We start from the raw sequence: 27133 nt of genomic DNA on the forward strand, positions 1-27133 counted from the left end.
AATATTGTGAAATATTTTTACAATTTAATATATCAGTTTACTATTTTAATATATTTTAAACATAATTTATTCCTGTGATGCTAAAGCTGAATTTTCAGCATCATTACTCCAGTGTTCAGTGTCACATGATCCTTCAGAAATAATTCTAACATTCTGATTTGCTGCAGTTTTTAAAAATAAAATTGATTTAAAGTAGAAATGTTTTGTAGCATTATTTGTAACATTATTTACTGTTTTTTTATACATTTAATTCTTCTTTGCAAAATAAAAGTTAATTAAATTTCATTCCAATAAATAATAAATAAATAAATAAAATAAACAGTGACCTCACAATTTTGAATGGTAATGTATATGGGATTTTCCCTGCATTTTATTGTCCAGAGTTTTTTATTTTTATATTTTCATTTTTATTTTTATATTTATTTTTATATTTTTAATTTTCATTTTAGTTAGTTTTAGTAATTTAGTTGTTTTTCCCATTTTTATGATTTTTTTAATGTCTATAGTTTCTATTAATATTTATTTTTTTAATCATGGAACTGTATTCTCTACAGTTAGAGAAGAGTGTTGCTAAATAAGTTAATCTTCTATTAGCTATTAGAATAGTTAGCACATCTGGTTTGATGACACAAAGGGTTTGAAGGTTACTGTAACTCTATCACCTCCATGGAGGTTTGTTACCACCACATGTAGTATGTTTCTGACCTCTGATTGGGTTTGCCTAATCTTATACAACAAACAAATATTTACCCATAATAATGCAATGGAAATGTGCTCATTAATACTGGTCTGAAGTGAATGCGAATCTTCAGGTCTGAAGTAGGTGAAAGCATAACAGTGGGGTGGTGGGATTCAAAGCAGATGCCCTTTCCCTTGGAAGGCCCCTCCTCTCGTAGCCACACAGATCACAGGAGTTCCCTCTCAGGCCCCGTCAGACCCCTCACGCTCTAACATTTACACTAAATTACCAAGCTTCAAAGTGCACTGTATGTACCCAGACTGAAATGATTAAGTCATAGATCCTGAAAAAAACACGAGGATTCAATTTCACTGTGGAATTTTACTTACATTGTGATTAATGGATATGATTTGTTCGTTAAGCTGATCTAAATCTAATTTAGACTTTAATAGGGTCTTTTCCAATAATTGCACAATTGCGGCAACTCCAAATAAATGATACAATCAGCAAACGTCAAATTGTATTTACATTTCTGCCCTTATTACCATAGACAGCTATATTAATTTTGTTGGGTTTTCTCTTGTGATTCTTTGTTCTTGAGCAGACATGTTTTCACTGCAAAGCTGATACATGAACGTGTGCATACAACTTTTTTTTCCCCCGGAAGAACAAATTAAACTTTCACTAAAGTACAGGCACTCTTTCATCTGCAATTATTGTTCCTATTTTCAACCTTTATGTATAGGGTGGACCATGACATTTCAGTAACAGACGACTTACTCATGTAAGTGCAGTGGGTGTGTTTCTACAAGACCAATGACTCAGCTTCAAGCAAACTTAGTTACAAGTCTTAATAGAACTTTTTCTTTGGCACTTTTTGATAGTATAATAATTCTTTTTGCTTTTCATGTGAGATACAAGATACTTTTTAATATAAGTGAATCATAATTTTAAAAATTAAAGCAAATTTATTACATTTATCATTTGCCATTGTATCCCTTTGGTCACATGAACGTAAATTTGGGTGGTTTTATTTGAGAATTCAGCATCCTCTAGTGGGACATAACAGTATTACATAACCAAGAGGGACAACACATCCTTATCTCAAATAGGCTACATATAACTTAAGTTTTCATCATCTAAAAATCCTCCTCTTTTGCTATCTGACATACAAATGTCCCCTCTCTATAAAATATCTTTGCAATAATTTAAAGAGTTAATTGTGGTTTTTTTTCTTTTTTTTTTCTTTTTGTTTTGGGTTTGAGTTTGATTGTTATGAATAGGAGATGTAGATGTCCATGAACAAATGAAAACGAGACTGTTAAACGGGTTTGAAGAAAACTAATGTTCACAGAATGTAATAGCTGCATTTATTTGTGCTATCAGTAAAAGTAGACATCTTATGTTGGCAGTATTTAACCTCCTCAAATTAAGTAGTATTGAAGAACCTTCTTTTATGTGAGCATTCGGCACATCCAGCTTTATATGGATAGGATATAAAAATGTCTGTAAACGATTAAAAAGGTGGACTTAAATGGGAAAGCTACCGAAATATATCTGACCTCACCACATTGGCATGAACTTCCAAACACAATCAGCTCTTCCTCATCGGAGGTTGAAAAGCTTTTCCAGGAGATCAGCTGATCGTGAATGGATAGTTTCAGTTCTGACTTGAGAAATATACATGTAATTAAAAAAAAAAAAGCTTATAGTACGACTACTACTGTTATAATAATAATAATTATTATTATTATTATTAATATTATATGACTGGTGATTTTTGGTGATTAATAATAATACTAATACATTGGTCAATGTATGATTTACATTATTAATAGTTTTATTTGTGTTGTATTTCTAAAGACTTTTACTTTGAAATTTAAACTTCCGCTGGGCGTCAACATCACTGGCTTCACGCGGCTCAGTCCTGAAATAAAGCGGCTAACATCCACGCTGGAGTCCTTAAATCAGTCCAACCTTCATTTTCCCGGATTCGCTAAATCTGTAGAATCTTGTCTCCGTCATATTGGATATTAATCCTGAAGATCTGCCGAACTGGATGGGACTGTAGAGCAGCGCCATCGTTTTAATCAGCTCGTGAAGTTGGACCCAGCCTGAAAAGAAGAAATCAGAATTCAACAGACACGCCTCAGATGCTGTGCGATCTCCTACCATTTCAACCTTTCGCGATCAGATTTCGGAAATAATTGCCACGTTAGGATTTTCGGATTTTATTTTTGTTTGTGTTTTCTCAGTCATTGACATTTACATTTATGGTCTTTCTGTCTAAATCCGGTTTGCTTGCCATTTCGTGCATGTAAAAGTGCTGCACTGACAGATCAGCGTTTGATAGCGTAATGCATTGCGAACATTGTCTTATTTGTTTGATATAAAACACTATTCAGATCTGCCTGTATTGCACTTTACCTAGATAGATACGATTAAACCACCATTTAAATAGGTCTGCAGTGTTTTCCGGGATTAAAACACCTGCAGGGATATATTATTTATTTGTTTTTGTTTTTAAATGAAAACCCTCCTTTAAGCAAAATGTGGTTGTTAGACTGTCACAGCCAGGCATGCATTATTTAAACCCTGCTTACTTATTAGTTACCCGGTTTCCTGCTGGACAGAAGTCTTGACATTTGCAGTTTGACCCAGTGTGAGTGTGACAGGAATTTTGCTTTCGACTCTTGTTTTTGATCCAACGAAGTCTCCAGCTGTCAAGACATTCCACTAAACTTTTCTTTTACGCTTTTAAAAGCGACAATGTCTTAACTGTGCCGTTCAAAACGGAGAAAATCAACCCAGTAAGGACGATGCTGGCCATTTTTGGACACGACACGCTTCACAGATCACAGATTATTCGGGACTCCTGTGACAGGCATCTCTAGATGAGTTTTATTTTATGAACTCGAGGCTGTCAGGAAGCATTTCGATCGTTTTCTAACACGTGGATATATCGACAGACATCATGGGCGACGCTAATTTGAACGACTCCAACGTGAAGGTGGCGGTTCGGGTCCGGCCCATGAACCGGAGAGGTGGGTCGAGTTTCAGTTCTGTCACCTGATAGCACAGTTCACATGCAGCCTGTAGTTTGAATCGTCCCAGTGGTCCTCAAAAGGCTGTCTAGCTAGTCAGCACACTATGTTTTGACACGGCCTTTTAATCTTGTGATCAGTAATGGAGTTTGAGAATATTCTGAGAAAGTCCTTCTGATCAGACCATGCTGGATTCTATATGTATGCCAGTAATGATGTGTGTTGGGTCACATGACCAGGTTGAGTTCATGGGAAATGTAACTATCTATAATCAGAAAGAGCTTTATTGCCAAGTAAGTTTACACACACAAGGAATTATCTATCTATCTATCTATCTATCTATCTATCTATCTATCTATCTATCTATCTATCTATCTATCTATCATCAGAAAGAGCTTTATTGGCAAGTTTACACACACAAGGAATTTATCTATCTATCTATCTATCTATCTATCTATCTATCTATCATCAGAAAGAGCTTTATTGGCAAGTTTACACACACAAGGAATTTATCTATCTATCTATCTATCTATCTGTCTATCTATCATCAGAAAGAGCTTTATTGGCAAGTTTACACACACAAGAAATCTATCTATCTATCTATCTATCTATCTATCTATCTATCTATCTATCTATCTATCTATCTATCTATCTATCATCAGAAAGAGCTTTATTGGCAAGTTTACACACAAGGAATTTATCTATCTATCTATCTATCTATCTATCTATCTATCTATCTATCTATCTATCTATCTATCTATCTATCTATCATCAGAAAGAGCTTTATTGGCAAGTTTACACACACAAGGAATTTATCTATCTATCTATCTATCTATCTATCTATCTATCTATCTATCTATCTATCTATCTATCTATCTATCTATCTATCTATCTATCATCAGAAAGAGCTTTATTGGCAAGTTTACACACACAAGGAATTTATCTATCTATCTATCTATCTATCTATCTATCTATCTATCTGTCTATCTGTCTATCTATCATCAGAAAGAGCTTTATTGGCAAGTTTACACACACAAGGAATTTATCTATCTATCTATCTATCTATCTATCTATCTATCTATCTGTCTATCTATCTATCTTATCTATCTATCTATCTATCTATCTATCTATCTATCTATCTATCTATCTATCTATCTATCTATCATCAGAAAGAGCTTTATTGGCAAGTTTACACACACAAGAATTTATCTATCTATCTATCTATCTATCTATCTATCATCAGAAAGAGCTTTATTGGCAAGTTTACACACACAAGGAATCTATCTATCTATCTGTCTATCTATCTAAAACTGTATTATAGGTCAGATGACACGTAAACTTTTTTATATTACATCAGGATATTCAGTTAAGTTAATAAAGTGCATTATTAAAAGCGCAAAATATGTATAGCCTACATATAATCGATCATATAACATTTATAGAAGGATTGGTTGAGAGATCAGTTATAACATGTTACACTGCTTGAAGTTGTCAGCTATCTGTTTCCAGGTTTTCTGTGGCCATAGAAACTCTGTTTGTATGATACATGCAACATGTTTCTCTCTTTCCATCTGTCTATCTGTCTAGAGGACACCACATCAATGTCATGCATGCTGTTAAATAAAATTTCCCTCGTTCTTTTCACCTTTTCTTCTTCTCCCAGATGATTTGCATGAATACTTGCATGACATTTAAAGCAGGTCTTGCTGTGGGAGAACGTGTGTCTCAAGAGGGTCTGGGTAAAGCCACGGAAGCGTGAAATATTTGCTGCATTGTAGTGACGCGGTCACGTGTGCGACTGGAGCGTAACATTCAGTCACAAGACTCAAGCACTGATCGTGTGCTGAAGGCCTGTGTGAGCTTTCCCAGTCACATAACACTTCCCAGTCTCCATTTGCAATGCTGGAAGTGAGACCTTCGTTATTGTATTATTCAAATTCCAAAGACTTTTCAAGGCATTATTTCATAAGACATAGAGAACTTGTATTTGAAAGTCTCTACTTAACTTTGTTTTACTTGCACTGTCTCTCTCTCTCTCTCTGTTTTGGACAAAGGCAGGAAGGGAGTCTGAATGGACTATCTGCAAACGTTGCATAACCCAAACATGTTCCCATGGCCAAATGAGTTTGGGTCCTTCTGAGAAAATTTTCATTTTTAATCCACACACTATGTAAAGATAATTTCTCAAAAACATTTTGGTGGCTTAAGGGATATAGAGGTTTAATAGTTAATGATTTCCCGGTGTACCACATCAGTTGAGGACACCAATTGCCTCATTCCCTTCTCGTATGGCCTGAAGAATGAGGTTACAGTTTCATGTAACTAACTGAACCGTGCATTATTAATAGTTTTACTTTATAAACTTGTGCAAATAATTATAGAAATGAGCTGCAGCAGGGCATTGTCACTGCTTTTTTGTTCACTGTAGATAAATAGTCGCTTGGTTTTTGTGTTATTGTGTTCAGGATTCTGTCAGTCTTTCCAGTTCGTCACTGTTGCCAAGATAACATGTGCTTATCTCTCTCACCTGAGTGACATAATGCAGGAAATTCAGATTTTTGGACTGGCCAGCTGTGGTAAATCCAGATGGGTCTCCTCCTTGGACCTTGGCCACCGATGCTGAGAGGGTTCCTGCTCCAACAGGAAGTTGTCACAGCTAGTGTGGCCTCAGAGTGCATCCTTTCCAAGGATTTCTGAGTCAGCTGCAGATGCTTTCCGCTTCCCTGTTGTTGTCAGTAGGAGAGTTTGGTAGTTTCATACATGCTTTGGCCTGCTGTCGGATTTGGTGTGTTAGTATTAGGCCGTTCCTTTTGTTTGAAAGCAGTCAGGAGTGCATCATAAACTTTCAGCCGACCAAACTGCAAAACTTTATTTGGAATCTATTTATTTGGACCGGAAGCTGCTATGGCAACAGGCTGCTGCTGACATAGTGTTTGAAGGAATGCTGTTGCAGGTTCTTCCCGCTGTTGCTGTCAGTGTGACAGCTCCGGCCAAGCTGAGACCTGAGCAAGTCCCAGGGTTCAACATTAAGGGTGGCCAAATGGCATATGCCCTGTGTGAGAGAGTTTCGTGCCAATTCATGGAAGTGTCACTTGAACTATACAGCTGGTGCTGTGTTGTCACTGGATCTTGTGTTCATTGACCATGGATCTGGTCATACAACCAAAACTAAATGTTTTCTGTGAGTTAAAAAAGGACTAAAAAAAGATTAATTGATGCATTAATTTACTTTCTTCAATATCAATATTCAATAAATTTATTTAAATAATTGTGTTTGCCAGCTATTCAATATGGAGTGCAACTTTTTCCAAAATTTATTCAAGTTATTCCACTGTTTTAAACTGAATAATGCAATGCAAAAACAAGTCCACTGACAGTGTATGCCACATTTGAAGCTGGTCAGTATTGCAAAATACATATCATCATGCATTATCCCACTACATGGCTACTTTCCAAATCAACACATAATTGGACATGAAATATTGATTGACTTAAAATTATTTTGGCATGTGAGAACTGTGGCATCTCATGACCTGCTGATGAGTTTGTTGCACTTTCACACTGAAATCATTTAATTAAATTTTGGAGAAATCTGAATTTTTTTGCAGAAATAGTTGGTTTGCTGGCAAAATCACTGATTAAATAAGATTCCCCTGTGGCATCTAGCATGTGTAGAATCATTGCTATAGTTTCACAGATTTTTTTGCTAATGTAGTTAACAGCCTCTCAACGGAGATTATGATTGTCCTGAAATGGCCTTTAATATCCTATCTGAGGACATGAGTCTGTAAAACTGGTTTTGCTCTGAATTCTTTTCATAGCTGCCTGTGAGAATAGTGGTGGGTGATTTCAGGATAACTCTCTGTCAGAATGCTTGTTTGATTTCCGTCCTCAAGCATCTTCTCCTGCTGTGAAATAAATCCTTTGATTTCAGCCTTTTGTACTGCGTAATCAGGATGACTGGGAAGGTCATATGATTGTCTTATTAGAGTCATCTAAATGACCAAGATGGGACAAATGTATTTAGAGTGGAAGTTACATAGAATATTTGTTTCATCTGATCAGTTTAGTGGCTTTGGATCCTTTTTAATGTTCTAACAACCGGTTTCTTTGCTTGTGACACAGCACAAAAACAAATTGAAAACTCATATAGATCTTTAACCTGTCTCAATGTGTTTTTCTTCTTTCTTTTTTCCTAACAGAAAAGGACCTGAACACAAAATGTGTTGTGGAAATGGAGGGGAATCAAACACATCTGTACACGGCAAACCTGGGGAAAGATTCCAGGTAAGTTGAAATCGGAAGATCTGACATACAGTATACAGGTGCATCTCAGTAAATTAGAATATTGTGGAAAAGTTAATTTATTTTAGTCATTCAACTCAAATTGTGAAACTTGTGTATTGAATAAATTCAATTCACACAGACTGAAGTAGTTTAAGTCTTTGGTTCTTTTAATTGTAATGATTTTGGCTCACATTTAACAAAAACCCACCAATTCTCAACAAATTAGAATGTGGTGACATTCCAATCAGTTAATCAACTCAAAACACCTGCAAAGGTTTCCTGGGCCTTCAAAATGGTCTCTCAGTTTGGTTCACTAGGCTACACAATCATGGGGAAGACTGCTGATCTGACAGTTGTCCAGAAGAGAATCATTGACACCCTTCACAAGGAGGGTAAGCCACAAACATTCATTGCCAAAGAATCTGGCTGTTCACAGAGTGCTGTATCCAAGCATGTTAACAGAAAGTTGAGTGGAAAGAAAAAGTGTGGAAGAAAAAGATGTACAACCAACTGAGAGGAACGCAGCCTTATGAGGATTGTCAAGCAAAATCGATTCAAGAATTTGAGTGAACTTCACAAGGAATGGACTGAGGCTGGGGTCAAGGCATTAAGAGCCACCTCACACTGACATGTCAAGGAATTTGGCTACAGTTGTTGTATTCCTCTTGTTAAGCCACTCCTGAACCACAGACAACGTCAGAGGTGTGGAGGAAGGGTGAAGAAGCTCATAGCCCAAGTTGCTTGAAGTCCACTGTTATGTTTCCATAGTCTGTGATGATTTGGGGTGCGATGTCATCTGCTGGTGTTGGTCCATTGTGTTTTTTGAAAACCAAAGTCACTGCACCCGTTTACCAAGAAATTTTGGAGCACTTCATGCTTCGTTCTGCTGACCAGCTTTTTGAAGATGCTGATTTCATTTTCCAGAAGGATTTGGCACCTGCCCACACTGCCAAAAGTTGGTTTAATGACCATGGTGTTGGTGTGCTTGACTGGCCAGCAAACTCACCAGACCTGAATTGTCAAGAGGAAAATGAGAAACAAGAGACCAAAAAATGCAGATGAGCTGAAGGCCACTGTCAAAGAAACCTGGTCTTCCATACCACCTCAGCAGTGCCACAAACTGATCACCTCCATGCCACACTGAATTGAGGCAGTAATTAAAGCAAAAGGAGCCCCTACCAAGTATTGAGTACATGTACAGTAAACAAACATACTTTCCAGAAGGCCAGCAATTCACTAAAAATGTTTTTCTTATTGGTCTTATGAAGTATTCTAATTTGTTGAGATGAATTGGTGGGTTTTTGTTAAATGTGAGCCAAAATCATCACAATTAAAAGAACCAAAGACTTAAACTACTTCAGTCTGTGTGCATTGAATTTATTTAATACACAAGTTTCACAATTTGAGTTGAATTACTGAAATAAATGAACTTTTCCATGACATTCTAATTTGAGATGCACCTGTAGTTCAAAAGCTTGGGCTCAGCTAGGTATTTTATTATTTCTACAGAAATTAATACTTCTATCCAGCAAGGATGCATTAAATTAATCAAAGGTGACAGTAAAGACAAAAATTCTATTCTATGTCAAATAAATGCTTTTCCTTTCTAATCATCAAAGAGTCCTGAATAATGTATCACTGTTTCACTTTTCAACATTGATAATAATAAGAAATGCTTCTGAGCTCAGAATGTTTTCGGGATCACTAAAGACTGGAATAATGGCTGCTGAAAATCAGCTTTGCCATCACAGGAATAAATTGCTTTATCAAATAAATATATTAAAAATAGAAAACCTAATGCAATAATATTTCACAATATTACTATTTTTACTCTAACCAAATAAATGCAATTCTTTCAAAAACTAAAAATCGTACTGGTAGTGTAGATTTACTAACATTGTGATTTATTTCGGAATAGCATAGTACTAGTATGAAGAATACACAATTATCTACTACATTTGCATACTGCAGTGGCTACTGTATCCCACAATGCTTTTCACTCAATTTGCCCTTCCTTTTCCAGAGTAATGAAGCAGAAGTAATGTCTGCTGCTGTTTATAGCAAGTTTTTCTTGACTCTTTATTTTATCGGATTCTGAGTTTTAAGAATGCAAAAAAAAGGATTAAAAATAACTATCTTTCATGTACAAGATGAAGAATTAAGGCCTTTTTAGGAATTAAACATTCATGTTTTATTACTCCTTAAAAAAAAAAAAAAAGAATAGTACTGTTTAAAATGTTATGAAGACGTAATACTTAATTCTTCACAAACTTCTTTTTGAATAGAAATATTCAGTGTATATCAAGAAGCATGTAGTATGCTGTACGCTAGTATTCCGTTCCAAACAAGAGCAGCATTTGTTTCTCTTCCTCTCTCAGTCAGATATTATGTTTTGGACCCTTCATAAGATAGCTGAGAGCAGGGTCTTTGAGAGCGTGTGTATCATTGTCGGTTTCGGTTGGTCGGCTCGTACGATGGGGGCTGAGGGAAAAAGGAATGTGGATGTGCAGTTCTCTTTAACGCAGCCTGCTGTTCGCTCCGTCCTGCCGTGTGTCGGGGCATAACTCTCCTCCGTCTGACTTCCTCTCTTTTTCTCTGCCCTCTGTTGTCACGGAAACGCAGAAGGAGGGTTAACCCTAGGTCATCCATAGCTGAGGAGCTCTTGTGTCTGGAAAAAGGGGAAAATACTAGCTAGCTTTAGCATCTGTCGGCCATAAACATTTCCTCTGACTTTTATGGCGGGTAAACAAGAGAGCGCAATTATTTTTTCCCCTCTGCTTTTCTCTTGTCGTGCAGTGCAAACAAAGACAGAGGTTGAACAGGTTTTAAACTTGGAAGTGAATGGTCGAGCCGCCTGCTGCCTTCGCACAACAGACAGTTTAATTGCGGTGCTGAGTTTGTGTGTCGTGCCGCGCTGAATCGCCGGCCCCGTTAATGGCCCCTGCTATGCAGATGCCTCAAATGGCAAGGTTCACATGATCAGAGTCACTTTACATATGCAGATTATTGCTGGCATTTCATATTAATTATGATTTGTCAGGTGCTACAATGCATTCCAGACCATGCTTTTATGATGCCCTACACATGCCGTGTTTATATGTGAGTGTATATTCGTCTTTCAATCCTTTGTGTGGTTGTACTGCTCTCAGCATGTCTGATGGCATCACAGGCTGAATGAATCTTAGTGCCTGCCATTTCCTTTAATAAAGGAAAATGACATTTGAAAGGTTTTATTCTTGCAACGAGCTCCTGGGAATGTTTTGCATGGATTGAGCATTGAACACACCCAGGCTTGAGAAATAAGCATCTTTACCAGAAGATTATATATGGCTGTATTTATGAGTATAGATAGATAGAAATATTGTAGTTTTAGAAAAGTCCCTTTCAGGTACTGTATCATTTATAGAAATTAATAATTGCTTGTCAACTTGGAAAAAAAACTTCCAAGAAAAATATTCAATGATATTGTTCTGTCACTACAGTTATAGTTGTATTGTGGACTCTGCTATTCTCATAGGATCAGAACGGTTATCAAACTTTATATTTATATAAAACAATGGGTCGAATTCAGTACTGATAGATTATCCAAATTTATGCACGCATTCAAACTTTTCATGAAAATGTTCTGCCTAATTCACAACGTGTGTGGGCGCATATGAATTTCTTAACCTTGTTCTAATGTTAATGCATTTTGAGTATTCAAAACAAGCCACCTTGTGCCCGAGGTTAGTCATATGCATAAAATACTCCCAAACCGTCTCCATATAAGGGCTTTCCACACAACCTTGCCTTCACGTTCTTTCATTACTCTCATATGATGCCCTCTAAAGGCACGCTCTCACCTGAGAGACTCAGCAAAGTCCTCAAGCAATCCCAAGTATGCAGTTCTCCAAACTAGTTCAAACACAATAAACACCCTGCAGACCTAGACAACTGTATATGTATCGGCTTTGTTCATTGTACCCTTGCAGCTCTACCCTTGCAAACTTCATTGCACTGTATTGCACACCCTTATTTACAGAATGTTGTGTGTTTTGAATGATGCTCGGGATGGCAAGCTCTGTGATAGAGCCATATATTGTATGTTTGATTGAGTCAAATCCCAAGGCATACTTACAGCCTCTGCATTTCAGCAAATCATTTAAAATGACTTGGATTAGCATCACAACATTCATGACCGCCACTGATGAGTTTAATTGTGCACATTGTACTTTTCGTTACGCTATTGCTTTAATTACCAGAACATTCAGTCATAGTTTGGCAGTTTCAGCTGAGAAAAATCATCTCTGCATCATGTGGAAGTCGTGCTCTAGAGTGCATTGTGTTGCCCTCAGCCTGCTCAAGCATTAAGTTCAAGCATGAAGCCACGTCTGTCAGTGCACATACATTCATTAGGACATATCTAGTGGATCATAATTTAGGTCAAGAGTACAGAATGTCATCTTTGCAAGCATTGGCAAGCAACTGATGCGGAATCACATTTTTTAAATGACCTCAGCCCAAAAGCTGAAGGGTTGTTCATGTGCATCCGTGTGCACGGTCAGGTTGGCTTTCTTAACTATTCCATCATGTGAACGCCAACCATTAGGTGTTAGACAGTGTTTGGCACTACCCTCGATCTCTGGCATACCCGCACTGAGAGCTGTCACCGTAGCGTATGTCACTTAAGCATGAGAAAGCTGCAGTGGACCGTAATCAAGGTTCATTCCTTCTTCCACCTTGTTCTCAGACTTGCCCCTGCAAGAATGCAGACAAAGACATAGGGATTTACAGTCCTGGCCTTGAGTCGACACTTTGCTCCGGAGTGGTCAATACACTCTCGAAGAAGAGATTTAAACGGTTCTCTGTTGGAAATGCTTTCCTGAAGCATTCAAGCCTATTAGGAATATTAGGATGGACTGAGGCAACGAGTGAATCCATTAAATAGCTCAAAATGGAATCGCAAGCATGTTTCTGGAATGCACCCTGACTTTGCTAGAAAAACTGGTTGAATGCGGTGGAATTAAATGTGTGTTTGAGGCAGTTCAAAGACAGATTGAGATCTGTGGCTTGTTTGCTAGACTGTAGACTCAAATCAACCACCACTTTTAAGCCTGTAAATGGAGGGTTTTCCCTCCAGTGGGGTCAGTGTGGTTTTTATTTTCTGCCTGTGGTGCTTTGGTCTCGGTTTCATTTGTGTACTGTTATAGCACCGAGCCAGAGTGGTGATTTCCTCATTGTTTGCAGCGCCAGTGGAATGATACAAAGAGTGGGGGAAGGGACGACACTGTTGACTCAGTCTTTCATAGCAGCTTCCTCCCTTATAGACAGTTTCTTGGATAATAAAAGTGCAACTATTAAAAGAAGCAACCATCTGTGATGAACTTGCTGTTATTATGTGGTAAATGTGTGGCGAGCAAAGTCTAATTTTTACAAACCAGTGACCTTTGTGGCAGTGTTTGCCAAAACTTTGCCACAGCGTGTTTTTGAACGGGTGGTAAACATTTAATTATTCATTCATTCGTTCATTCATTCGGGGTATCATTACTTCATGTTTTCAGTGAGCTAAAGTAATTTATATGCAGTATGTAGGGCTAGATGATAATATATCTATAATATATAATATATTTTTTTTTAGCAATCTGGTTGAAAATTATTTATTTGTGATTCAATGATTAGTTCTTGCATTTATTTAATCAAAAATAATTTAATCAATTTAATCAAAAAATATTTAATCAAAAACATAAATATTGTAAAAAAAAAAAAAAAATATTAAAAATAAATATTTCCCAAACTTTTGAATGGTAGAGCTTAAAAAAATTACTTGGTATATTGTTCCTCCTAGTATTTATTAATTTATTTATTGTAAAAAGCATGCCTTTTTTTTGCTGTATTTTTTCTGTATTTAACTTGTTGCTCTAAAATTGTTACTTCTGAATTTATATGTGGATATAATTTTGTTAATGCTTGTCCAGCCCTAACTGCAAGATTTTTCCTGGTTTGGGGGAAGGGTCTTATGTGAGCTTGTCTTTGCTGCATGCTGCCAAACCGTCACTCTCTAAATGAATGTTTTTGTGTGTGCAATTGCTAAAGAAAGTGAGAGTTTGCATCTTCCCCAGCAGCTGAGGACTCTGCTCAGTCTGTGCTGCCTCGTATATCGAAGCCTTTGACACTCCGATAAAAACAATGTCGTAAAGCAACATACAGGACAGCTCGCGAGGCTTCTCGGTGACATCATGAGAGAGCTCGTGTGATTAACAGCACCGCAGTGCTGATCCCAGTTCTAGCTTCAGTGTCTCTCAGCGATTGGTTTCACCTGTCACTGAGGCATTTTTTGGGTAATAACAACCACATGCCTCGGTCTCCTGTAGGGAAAACAGGCACAGGCGTAGAGGCACAGCATACACATTTTTCATTTGTACAGTTGGCTCAGGGACGATTCCAGTCAGTGCAGATGTACAGGACAGCCGTGTTAGAACAACACAGAGTGATGCATTGTGGGGTTAGTCCCAGCAATGTTTGGAAACCAGACTGGGAACTTAGGAACAGCTGCCAGTTTTCCTTAGGTTGGCATTTGGTTGTCATGGCCACCGTCATTGGACAGTCAAAAACATGAATTTAAAAGAAGTACCCATTTTACCTTTTCCAACTTGTACCTGAACGCCTGTGTGTATTTATTTTATTTTATTTTTATGTAATTGTTTTATTTTATATTAATTGATTTAATTTTTATTTTGCTAACTCTTCTGATAAACATGCGTTTCAATTTCGCCAACTTGTACCTAAACACCTGTTTATTTTCTTTTTAATTGATTCATTTTCTTTTTATATATATTTTAAATTTTTTATTTATAAATATATTTTTTAGTTTTATTTTGATTTCTTTATTCAGTCTTTTTAAAAAAATGTATTAATTTTTTTTAAATTTAATTACAATTTTTGTTATCAGATTACTGTATATTCTGCAATCAGAGCAATATTTCTCTAGCACAGAAACTATAAAAACTACATATATGCTGAATTAATTTGAACAAATACAGTTACACTAAATTAAAATAAAAAAAACCTTACTTATATAAATGAGTCGAAATGTAGTAAATATTTTGCTTTCAAAAAAGACATCACTGAATCATATATCTGAACTGGTTCGTTCAGACCTATCATCCAAATGAAGAAATTCACTCAAATGATTTGGATTCTCAGCCCGAAATAAATAAGAGAAGACTGTTTAGCAGAGCATGTTTAATCAACGTTGCATGAGCAAAAAAGTAGCCATGTAGCTTGTTATTGGAACAGCTATACAGTTGTGCTCGGAATGATGAAGACGGATAAAATTAGAAACATTGCTAAGTAGTGTCTTTTTTTTTTTTTTTTTTTGGAATGATTCATTTCAGTACTTTGTCCATTCCATCAGAGACTGTACGTCATCGTATTTGTCATGTTTGCGAATCAGATCTGATAAGATGTAACCAGGGGTATAGTTAGTGTAGACTTTGCCAGATAGTACAAGGTCAAAGTCCCTAGGGCTTGTAACAAGTGTTTGGGAAAGGAGTTGCCTGGAGCGTGAGCTTCAAGCGCAAGCAGTAGTCTGGGTGTAGCACACAAACCAGTGAACTCATTTGCCATTACACTTACACATATACCTACTACAAGCTACACCCTTGGCTGTGAAGGTTTGGTAGAGACCTCCTCCTCAAGAATTAGTCATCTGTCCTTTAGGTGTCTTGGAAAGCATGTGTTATTTTCCTGTGATGCATGAAATTTGATTTGTTAAACTCTGAAATATGTTATCTGTAAGATGCAATTTATGCCCTGCAGTGATAGATGAAAGCATAGGGAGGCTAGATTTTGAGAAACCGATAATATAGAGACACGATCATTTTCTAAGAATATCCACATCTTTATTTCAGTGTCAGAGTTGAGGGATTGTCACTCAGAAGCATTATTTTTAGTGTTCCAGATATACAGCTGTCTCCACAACAGCTTTCCGAATATCTGCCGTGTGTGTTTGTCCACCCCGTTTGCCAGACCTCCTCCAGGACCTCAAGATGACGCTCAGTCTGACACTTCCTTCAGGGACCATCATCTCTCAGTTGTCAGCGTGGTCGTTGTGTGATGGTGAGTTTTCATTTGTCTGATTTTTGTCGACAAGCTGAGCCCGGGGTCGTTGGAACTGAATCCAGGCATATTTTGCCCCAGCTTTCCATCCCTCACAAGTTCGTTTGCTCGCTGTGTAACTGCATGGCTGTACATGCTTTGGTGATTTCCATAAGCTCTCATGGATGTAGATTTTCTAGATTGGGATCATAAAATGCGTCACCATTTCTTAAGATGGTCATTATAGGTTTTTTTTGTTATATGTAGAGGAGACATGTATAAACTGGCAATAATTCCACATCATAGAAGATGTTTTGAGTTATGAGATTCTAAAAATTGTTTAGTTCATTGTTTAGGCAGCTCACTATGGTTTGGAAAAGAGCTTTGCATTTTGCATTAGTGTTTTTTCATTACCCAGAGAACAACACCAAAACTGAATTAATTAGGATCCTTCAGTTCGCTCCCACAGTCAGTCAGTAATGCTTATATGGGTCATCGTGTTCACAGAGTGCCGTGCAAAGCCATTGAGGTGCCCTCTACAGAACAGATAACACAACTTTGAGTCAGGGCTCCAAATGTGTATTTACCCTGTAAACGGCAGGGCTTTCTGAGTGAGAGGCGGTCTGTTTGTGTTCAGGTCCACTGAGCAAAGTACAACTGATGACATGGACTCACTCAGGATGTGTGTTTGTGTGTAGAGCTGCCAGTTCCTAGTCCCTGTTGAGTGCGCTCATGGTGATGACATGCTATTTTGGTCAGCTGTGAGTCAGTGGGTCCACAAAATTTGGACAATTCATGCGTTTTTTTTTTTTTTTTTTTAAAGCTTGTCTGAACTTCCTGGAATAAATAAAGCTCAGATTTTATTCAGGGAAAAATGAACTGTAATAATCTTATGCACTGCCTGCCAAAAATTTTGAAATATTTTTACATTTTAAAATGACTATTTTCTGTTTGAATATAAAAAAAAAAAATCTAATTTATTTCTATGATGGCAAAGCTGAATTTAGAATATAAAACAGTTATTTTAAATTGCATCGAGGTTTCACAATATTACGGTGTTCACTGTATTTTTTGATAAATAAAATGCAGCCTTGGTGAGTGTAAGGGACAAATAAAAAATGTTAAAAATTTTTGGCTGCCAGTGTAAGTGTATATATTATGCACTCCAGTGTTCTTCTAAGCATGCGATGATATTGATTCCTGGTATATGTACAATGATATTAATAGTATTATCATATCACATCCAAAGTAAAGTTTTATTTATATACTGTATATAAATATATAAATATATATATTTATTTATTTGATAGTCTATATATATATGATACACTTCAGCCTAGCCACATTGTGATTGTGCTTTCTTCTAAAATACATGCATAGGTGATTTGTTTTAACACAAGCTCTGTTTTTCTGTCTTTTCCTATATGCACCCTCTCCTTGGATCACCTTGCAGCAGGGGTCAGCCAAAGGTATGATGACCCTCATTACTGTCTAAAATGAACATGCTTGCATCATACAAAATACAAGTTATATATGAATAGAACAAAAGGAAACACACAGTTCTATTTATCTCTCTTTATCTATATGTCTCTCTTTTGTCAAGACCTTCGCCTATGACTACTGTTTTTGGTCGATGGATGAGTCGGAAACAGAGAAGTTTGCTGGTCAGTTTCTAGAAACCCTTCTTGAAGAAGTCACTTTGTTTATTTCTTGGTTCAGTACCAAGTATCTTATCTGTTTCATCTTGTTAGGATTGTTTTTTTGCGCTGGTGCTGGTGGTGTTAGTGAAGATAAGGTTTTGTTTACACGTCAAGATCATTTGTACCAACAGTGTTTTTCCAGAAAATCAACAGTGTGTCATTTAGAGGTTTACAGTACAATTTCAAGTCATGGCACTCTATATCTACAGGACAGAAAGTGATTTGATTAAAAAAATATATATATATATTTTTACGGCCATGAATTTTTTTTTCATTATGGCATTTTTTAAAACTGTATTTTAGATGTCATCATTTGCTTCAGCACAGCCATGCATGGTTTCTCATGTTTTCTACTGTTTCTCTCCTTCACATAATGAATCATTTTGAAGCCTGTTTTAATAATCATATTTTAACAGGCCAAGATGTAGTGTTTCAGTGCCTTGGGGAGAGTCTTTTGCACAATGCCTTTCAGGGTTACAACGCCTGTATTTTTGCATATGGGCAGACTGGTGAGTAATGCTTTTGTTCACAGTGACCTTTGCTCATTTTTTTTAAAAGCATTCTTAACACAACCGTTTTTATAATAATTATTTAACATTTGAACATGTCATTTCCCTCAGGCTCGGGGAAGTCGTACACCATGATGGGTTCGGTGGACCAGCCTGGTCTGATCCCCAGACTCTGCAGTTCTCTGTTTGAGCGGACCGTGCAACACCAGCGGGAGGGAGAGAGCTTCACCGTGGAAGTCTCTTATATGGAAATCTACAATGAGAAAGTTCGGGACCTCTTGGACCCCAAAGGGTGAAGCCTTTTGTGTCTTATGTTTAATCTCTGAGCTTTACTCCTGCTGTAGATGTCGATCAGACAAAATATCTGTTTGTTCCCACAGGAGTCGGCAGGCCTTGAGAGTGAGAGAACATAAAGTTTTGGGGCCTTATGTCGATGGTCTATCAAGGCTTGCGGTAGAAGGTTACAAGGTAACAAAATAGGAGAAAAATATGTTTATTAGTGCAATGACATGCACTTTACTCAATGATTGCTCTTTCACCTCTTTTTTACAATATACAGTATTCTGTCGTTCAGTTGATCATGTGGCTCAATTATCCCCTCTTAGGGTCTGCATTTGATGCTTAGCAAATCCCACTGTAGGAATGTTTGTAGTCCGCTTACAATACGTGTACAATACATAATATGTGTCACTGGTCTTATCAAACTCAAAAAGCAGATTTCTGAATTTTTGCACAATTCTTTTAATTCTGCTAAAATATATTGAGTTTAACGTGTTAAATACATTGGATTAACATTTTTCTAAATTTAAATCCATTCTGTAGACTTCCACAGATTCAGGAAGTCCTGTTTTACTTGGTTCAAAACCTAAAAACAGGTTACTTTGCAGTAACCATAATTCATCAGCATTATGCCTGCCTTATTTTTAGAGGCCATATTCAGGACATCTTGGCTCTGCTCTGCTCTGCTCTGCTTTTTTTTTTCTTTGCTTTTTTTATATATATTTTTCTTTTTAACAAAAAATAAGTGTGCAGTGTTTCTGACCTCTAAAGCATGTCTGAGATTCTAATCGTGTCCCTTTTTCAACCCAAAGGACATTGAGTCCTTGATGTCTGAGGGGAATAAATCCCGCACTGTGGCGGCCACCAATATGAATGAGGAGAGCAGTCGCTCCCATGCGGTTTTCAAGATCATCCTCACACACACACTGAAGGACCTTCAGTCTGGGGTAAGGACACTTACACACACTGTTCTAAAGCTGATTTTCATAGATTGAGATTTAGATGCAACAGTGGAAAATTGCTTAAATGGGTCACAACCTACACGTTTTAAGTTTTATTTTTTCACCAAAGTCCACTTATCTTAATCAAAGTTTCTTGCACAATAAAACTCAAAAACAAACATTTTCCACCCTTAGCTTTTACTACTGTACATTTTTAGACTTCATGTAAATTACCTTCTTTATTATTAGCAAAGCTTTGCATACCAGCATAGTTTGTTATTGCAGCTTTAGTATTGTACATGGTCTGGGTGGCCTTGGTTAGGAGCATCGAGAGTCTGTCCTCAAAATCTCTTAATTGAAAAGAGCAAGGAAAACCATGTTTGGGTAATTTAATTTGGGAAGAGTTCTGATTCTGCTGTTTGATGATAATTCAGACCTTGTCATGAAATAATGTCAAATACTGCAGGAAGGAGGAGATTGAGAGAAGTCATTGTATCCAGCATGACCCTGATGATCTCATATGGATGTATTGAATACCTTTTTTAAGCTGATGTGGATGTCCAGTGTTAAATCTCAAATTTACCTCTTACGTTAAATAATGACATCACCCTTGCTTTTGTTCCATCCACTTTTAATCATTATGGGTTGTTTCCTATTTATAATATCGAATAAGTCATTTCAATTATACATCTCCAAAGATCTTAGTCACTGTACCATTAAGTGCACTCTGGGCCACGTAAACCTTCTCTTATCGGCTTTATCGTGTGCAAGGAAAGAGCTCATGCAAATGGCAGGAAAATTGATGAATAAATTATAGTGTGTCCGAGTTTAGATGTCAGCTGATCTCCTCTTGCTCTATCCTGGTGTCACTGCGCTTTTCTTTTGTGACGTGTGTCATGATGACCTGATTCGACTCGTGTCCAGTCCCTGATCTATAATTCATCAGGGCCTGGACTGTGCTGGTCACTCAACAGGTGCAAGACTACAGCAGCGATCTAAACTTAGCATGTTGTCACTAAAACAGAGCAATGATGAAGTTTTAGCCTGCATGCACACACACGTGCACTGAAGTTCGAACCCAGCCCTTATGTATGTGGTGTTTGTCATGTCAGCCATCAATAAGTAATGATGTGTATATTTTTCCAGCGCAGTCATCAGTGCTGTCTTTTGCATGCTGTGGGTTTCCATGTAAACAACGCTGTGGGGAAATGTGAGCCAATAGATTTCCTTTGATTTCCATATTATTTTGTATTAAAATCTGTGTTTAGCATATTATGGAAAATGGCTCCATAGAAACTAGATTTTCACATTGTCTTTGCTTGAATGTGTAAACTCACCACTATCCAACACTAGTATGTTCTCCTAGAGTATTGCTACGCAGTTGCTTATACGTTCTGAGGGGTTAATGTGTACCTATGCAGTTGCCAGTGTTCTGAGTTGTTGCCAGGGCATAACTATGCAATTGCTGAAGTTTTTTTGAGGGGTTACTGCATAACTATGCGGTTGCTGAGGTGTTCTGATTGGTTGTCAGGATGTACTACGGAACTGCAAAGATGTTGTGAGTGGTTAGTGCAAAGCTATGTGGCTGCTAGTGTGTTTTAGTTGGTTTTCAGGGCATTGCTGTGTAGTTGCTAGGGTGTTCTGAGTGGTGGTCAGGGTGTTGCTATATAGTTTCTAAGGTGTTGTAAGGGCTTATGCATAGTTATATGATTGATATGGGATCCTGAGGGGTTGTCAGGGTGTTGCTATGCGGTTTCAGGTGTGATGAGGGGGTTAAATTAGCTCCTACTCCGGAGCAGGGTCTTACCAGCACAACTGGTACTACCCGTGACGTAAGTAGACATTGATTGGCCAGACGTTTACGAAAAATTAGCTCCCTCACCCGCCATTATTTAAGTAAAAAAAAAAAAGCCGCGCACACATGACATCGCTGTTGACCGGCTTACGTCACTTCCTAGTACACACTCTCGGTTGGAATGCAGCCCTTTAAATGGTACTGGGAAACAGTTTGCGCGAAATCGTCCCAGTACTTTAGTACGGTACATTTATTTCTGGAACTAAAGCGGTGCAAAAAGCCCTTATAAGGTTAATAACAACATCTGGGTGATTGTCAGGGTGTTGCTATATAGTTTCTAAGGTGTTCTGAGGGGTTAATGCATGGTAATAAGGTTGATAAAGATTTCCAGGTGGTTGCCAGGGTGTTGCTATGTAGTTTTTAATCATTTGTATTCTTCGCTGAATTCATGCACTTCACACTGGATCTCACAGTGCTTTTTAGTACTCGAGTGACCGAGACTTATCAGCAAGTAAACACATCTGCTCTAGTAAGCTCGGGCTGCTCTGCCATTTGAACTTTAAGACAAATGGATAAATGGTCCGTGTGGCGCGGTTCAAATGAGTAGCACTGATTCGTTCCTCTTTTGGTGCATAAACATTTTGTTGAACATTTATCAAACTCTTGTTATTGGTTTATTGAGGAAAATGATATCGCTATCGTTTTATCACCCAGCCCTATTTAGAAGTCTTAAAGGTACAGAAGCAAGAGCGGCCCTTTTAATTCTAAAGGTCAGTGAGAAGGTGGAAATATGTCATGAAGTACCTTGAGGCAATGTAAGTGAACTTAGAGGAGAAAATTTATTTCCACAAAAGTGCAGAATATGTCTCTCTTAAATAGCTGATTATAAATTAACAAGTGAACTCAGGCTCTATATGATTGTGTATTCTCAGCCAATGTGCATGTGGAGCCTGAAGCTCTTGCAGCACAAGGACTCTCTTTGTTGTTTTAATGCACTGTAATCTGGGTCCAGCTCCTAGCCCCCCTCACAACTTCCCATGTCCTATCAGCTCGCACTGACATCTCTCTGCCTCTCCTCCCTATTGAATCTCATCTCTGATGCTCAGACAGGGGGATTGTGTACAGTAGGGTCTGATGCTGGGGCACATAAAGGAACTCCACCCCACATACTGCTCCAATGCTGTGCAATAGAGGGGAGAACAATAGATGCTTGTCTACGGCCCACTATAGCCTCTCTTGCCATTGTTCCTTCTTAATATAGGACAGCTAACCAGAATTTGTCCAGTGTGGTCATTCATACACAAATTTAATGTTTAAAGCCGTTTCCCTGGGTTTCTAGGGAGGACTAGCACAGACAGGCTTGACAACCATGGAAATGTTCAGTAGTGAGGGATTATTATGTTGCTTTTTTTATTAGTTCCCGCCACAGCTAGTTCACTGTTTATTTCCAGGATAAGTAGGCACCAGTCATGGAAACACATGTAATAAGGTCATGTGACATCCTATTTGGAAAAAAAATGGTAGGCAGTATTCAATTTTGAACGTAGTGTCTCTAATGATTTTTTTTTTTTTGTCCTTTTTTTCTCTCTCTCTCTCTCTCTCTCTCTCTCTCTCTCTCTCTCTCTCCTCTCTCTCTCTCTCTCCTCTCTCTCTCTCTCTCTCTCTCTCTCTCTCTCTCTCTCTCTCTCTCTCTCTCTCTCTCTCTCCTCTCTCTCTCTCTCTCTCTCTCTCTCTCTGATTTTTCTTTTTTTGTCTCTCTCTCTCTCTCTCTCTCTCTCTCTCTCTCTCTCTCTCTCTCTCTCTCTCTCTCTCTCTCTCTCCAGACAAGTGGTGAAAAGGTTAGTAAGCTGAGTTTGGTGGACCTGGCAGGAAGTGAGAGAGCTGCAAAGACAGGTGCTGCAGGCGAGCGGCTCAAGGAAGGCAGCAACATTAACAAGTGTGTGCAACCATGACTCATTCTGCATTATGCTTTTTTTTTTTTTTTTTTTTTTTTTTTTTTTTGTCTTGGTACTTTTTTTTTTTTGCTTAATGTACAAACCTACAGAGGCTTTGCATGAACGTTAAGAAACCTGTCAAGAACAAGTCTAATTCATATTTCGGCCCAAAAAATACAAATTTATGTTTAACTTGAAGCCTTTGACAACTAAATGCAATTCATATTTCGGCCCAAAAAATACAAATTTATGTTTAACTTGAAGCCTTTGACAACTAAATGCATTATTTTATTACGTTATTATATTATATTATATTATATTATATTATATAATTATTAATAATCTAATAATAATTAGTAGATTATTTGACAATTTTTTGATTTTTTTTTTTTAACAGTTTGTAACAGTAACAGTTTTTTAACTATGTAATATGTTACATTATATTATAACCTACCAAGGACAAGCAGTGTGGAGAATGAATAAATGGACTCATTATATTATATTATGTTATGTTATGTTATGTTATGTTATGTTAATTGTAAATTATTTATTATTATTAATGGGGGAAAAAACAATTACGAGCTCCAAAAAACATATTTAATTTCTTCATGCATAATTTTAAATTAAAAAAAAAACTTTCAATTTAGGTGTAAAATGTGACCCAGACAAGATATTATTCTTGTCTCTGAATGTCTGAGTCACCTCTGAATATTTTCCTGTGGCAATGAATTGAGGCATTTCCTTTTTCGTTGGATGGGTGCCTGCCTCTTAAAGGGGACATGTCTTGGAAAATAACTGTTTTGAAATAAGTTTGATCTTCTGTGTAGACATTCATTTTCATTTACAGTGCTAAGCTCTGGATGTTTAAGTCATCTAAGAATGTATATTAGTTGATTTGATTTATGGTTTGTGGTGTTTACATTAGTTTCTGTGAGGATATGTGCATTCCTACAAGGACCCATTTAACTTACAACAACAAACCATGGTTCACTGCAAAACTCAGACAGCTCCATCAGGCCAAAGAAGATGCTTACAGGAATAGGGACAGAGTCTTGTATAAACAGGCCAAAAACACACTGACAAAGGAGATCACTCCGAAAAGCTGAGATCGGAGAAACTACTCCGAAAAGCTGAGAATCCAGTTTTCAGTCAGTGACCCTGCTTCAGTGTGGAAAGGACTGAAAGACATCACTTATTACAAGACACCATCCCCGTGCACTGTGTTGAATCGACAACTGGCCAAAGTTCAATTGCAGGTTTGAAAAACCCCGTCTCACACTCCACACCCATTCTGACCCTCTCTCCATGGATCCATTAACACTTCCGACAACTGCCCCCCCCCCCCCCCCCGCAGTTTGGATCAGTGAAGATGAAGTGCGTCAAGTCTTCCAGAAACAGAAGACAAGAAAAGCACCAGGCCCAGACAGTGTTACACCAGACTGTCTGAAATCCTGTGCTGACCAGCTGGCTCCTATCTTCACACAAATTTTCAGCAGATCACTGGAGCTATGCAAAGTCCCTTCCTGCTTCTAATGCTTCACCATCATCCCATCCCAAAAAAATCCAAAATCACAGGACTAAATGACTATAGACATGTTGCTTTAACGTCTTTGGTCATGAAGTCACCCTTACAAGACCCTCTGCAGTTTGCTTACTAAGAAAACAGGTCTGTGGATGATGCAGTCAACATGGGACTGCGTTATATCCTACAACGTCTGGACAAACCAGGGACTTGTGTGAGGATCCTGTTTATGGACTTCAGCTCGGCCTTCAACACTCATCTCAAACCTCCTCCTGTCCAAATTACCCCAGCTCTCGGTGCCCACCTCTGTCTGTCAGTGGATCATCAGCTTCCTGACAGACAGGCAGCAGCTAGTGAAGTTGGGTAAATTCTCATCCAGCACCTGCACCATCAGTACTGGTGCCCCTCAGGGATGTGTTCTCTCCCCTCTGCTCTTCTCTCTCTCCACCAATGACTACACTGCAAAGGACCCCTCTGTCAAGCTCCTGAAGTTTGCAGGTGACGCCACACTTAAGCCCCTTTCACACTGCACGTCGGACCCGGCAAATTGCCAGAACATTGCCGGGTTGACGTCTGTGTGAAAGCAAACACGTCCCTTGATTCCGGGATTGAACCCGGGTCGGGGCTAGTAACATTGCCGGGTTCAGTCCCAAGCTGGTGAACAAAAAGCCAGATCTAATGCCGTGTCGTAGTGTGACGCGCGTTATGACTCTTTAGCTGTTTTTGAAGGCAGATCAAGATGAAAACAAATATGTGCAAACTGTAACGAAGCAGAGATCAGCCAGTTCCTCACTTTCCGCGCTGATACTGAGATCGTTCGCCAGCTTAAGTGAAAGTTAACGTGCCTAGCGACTCGTACATTACACGTCACACCCTGATGTCACGTGTCTTTATGGGACCTTTACGGGTTGTGTGTGAACGCACGCACATATTCCCGGTAATCACTGGCAGTGTGAAAGTGCAAAATCTAGCGACCCGGGTACAAATGCCGGGACACATTACCCGTGTATTTGCCGGAATCGCAGTGTGAAAGGGGCTTTAGTGGCTCATACAAGATGGTGACGAGTCTGCTTGCAGACAGGAGGATAAAGAGCTTGCTGTCTGGTGCAGTCTTAACAACCTGGATCTGAACACACTGAAAGCAGTAAAGATGATTGTAGAGTTCAGGAGAAACCCCCCTGCACTCCCCCCATGAACCATCATGAACAGCACTGTAGCAACAGTGGAGCCATTCTGATTCCTGGGCACCACCATCTCTCAGGAACTGAAGTGGGAGTTCCACATAGACTCCATTGTCATAAAGGCCCAGCAAAGGCTGTACTTCCTTTGCCAGCTGAGGAAGTTCAACCTGCCACACGAGCTACCGATACAGTTCTTCTCTGCAGTCACTGAATCCATCCTCTGCACATCTGTAACTGTCTGATTCAGCTCAGCGACTAAAACTGACCTCAGAACAGCGGATAGAATCACTGGTACTCAACCCTCCCCACTCTACAAGAGCTGTACTCATCCGGAGTGAGTAAAAGAGCTCGCAAATTCATTCTGGACCCCTCACACCCAGCCCACTTCCTCTTTGAACTGTTGCCATCTGGTTGGCGCTACAGAGCACTGAGCACCAGAACAGCCAGGCGTAACAGTTCAATCCATCACATGAACAGTTAACTTTAGAATAAACATGTAAAACAGAACACTATTTGTACATTTATTTATTTAACACACATTCTGTACACAAAAAAACCATCTATTGTCTATTTTGTATACTGTGTTTATCTTCAAAGATTTATTGCTATTTCATGTTATGTATTCTATTTTTATTATCTGTGTCTTGTCACTGTCATTCTGTTTGTGCTGTGGAAGCTTCTGTCACCGTAACAAAACCCTAACCCTTGTAATAAAGCTGTTTCTGATTCTGATTCTTTTTCTGTTCTGAGAGGTAGGTTTTATACAGTGGAGAATAAGACTTGTTAAAATGGCTACATTTACGGGCACAGTTTGTTCTGAGAAAGGTTTATAAATCTGATGAAGGCTTTTTGGCTTGCCAGTGCATATATCTGTGTGAGAAGTGTGTCTTTTTCCTTAGTCTGTTTCTCTCTCACTTATTTTTTCCATTTCTATCTTTTCTCTCCACACCGGACAGGTCTTTAACCACTCTGGGTTTGGTGATCTCAGCTCTGGCAGACCAGGGTGCTGGAAAGAACAAGAACAAGTTTGTGCCATACAGAGATTCAGTGCTGACATGGCTGCTCAAGGTATGAACACTCATTCTGTCCAGTAATCACCAGGAAGGGGAATTTCCACAGTATTTTTTACGTTTTCCAATCCAGTTCCATCCACAGACTTTTTAATGTTTAATCTCTGGAAAATGAC

At 38.2% G+C, this 27133-nt stretch overlaps 1 protein-coding gene across 4 annotated transcripts in view; it reads left to right on the top strand.

The window, feature by feature from the left end:
* Window positions 1-2558: 2558 nt before the first annotated feature.
* Window positions 2559-27133, top strand: part of LOC109085577 (kinesin-like protein KIF13B) — a 42287-nt gene continuing 17712 nt past the window's right edge. For 2 of the 4 annotated variants that reach the window (XM_042773771.1, XM_042773772.1), the window contains exons 1-10: window positions 2559-3723; window positions 7926-8010; window positions 17540-17555; window positions 17690-17750; window positions 18203-18295; window positions 18407-18587; window positions 18676-18763; window positions 19387-19521; window positions 23134-23246; window positions 26904-27015. In XM_042773771.1, the coding sequence (XP_042629705.1) occupies window positions 3654-3723; window positions 7926-8010; window positions 17540-17555; window positions 17690-17750; window positions 18203-18295; window positions 18407-18587; window positions 18676-18763; window positions 19387-19521; window positions 23134-23246; window positions 26904-27015 (954 nt within the window). In that variant the 5' untranslated portion in view covers window positions 2559-3653. The remainder of the gene's footprint in view (window positions 3724-7925; window positions 8011-17539; window positions 17556-17689; window positions 17751-18202; window positions 18296-18406; window positions 18588-18675; window positions 18764-19386; window positions 19522-23133; window positions 23247-26903; window positions 27016-27133) is intronic. The other 2 variants (XM_042773773.1, XM_042773774.1) reach the window with 2 other exon arrangements.

Source organism: Cyprinus carpio, chromosome A17 (genome assembly GCF_018340385.1).
Source record: "Cyprinus carpio isolate SPL01 chromosome A17, ASM1834038v1, whole genome shotgun sequence".
Classification (NCBI taxonomy): domain Eukaryota; kingdom Metazoa; phylum Chordata; class Actinopteri; order Cypriniformes; family Cyprinidae; genus Cyprinus; species Cyprinus carpio.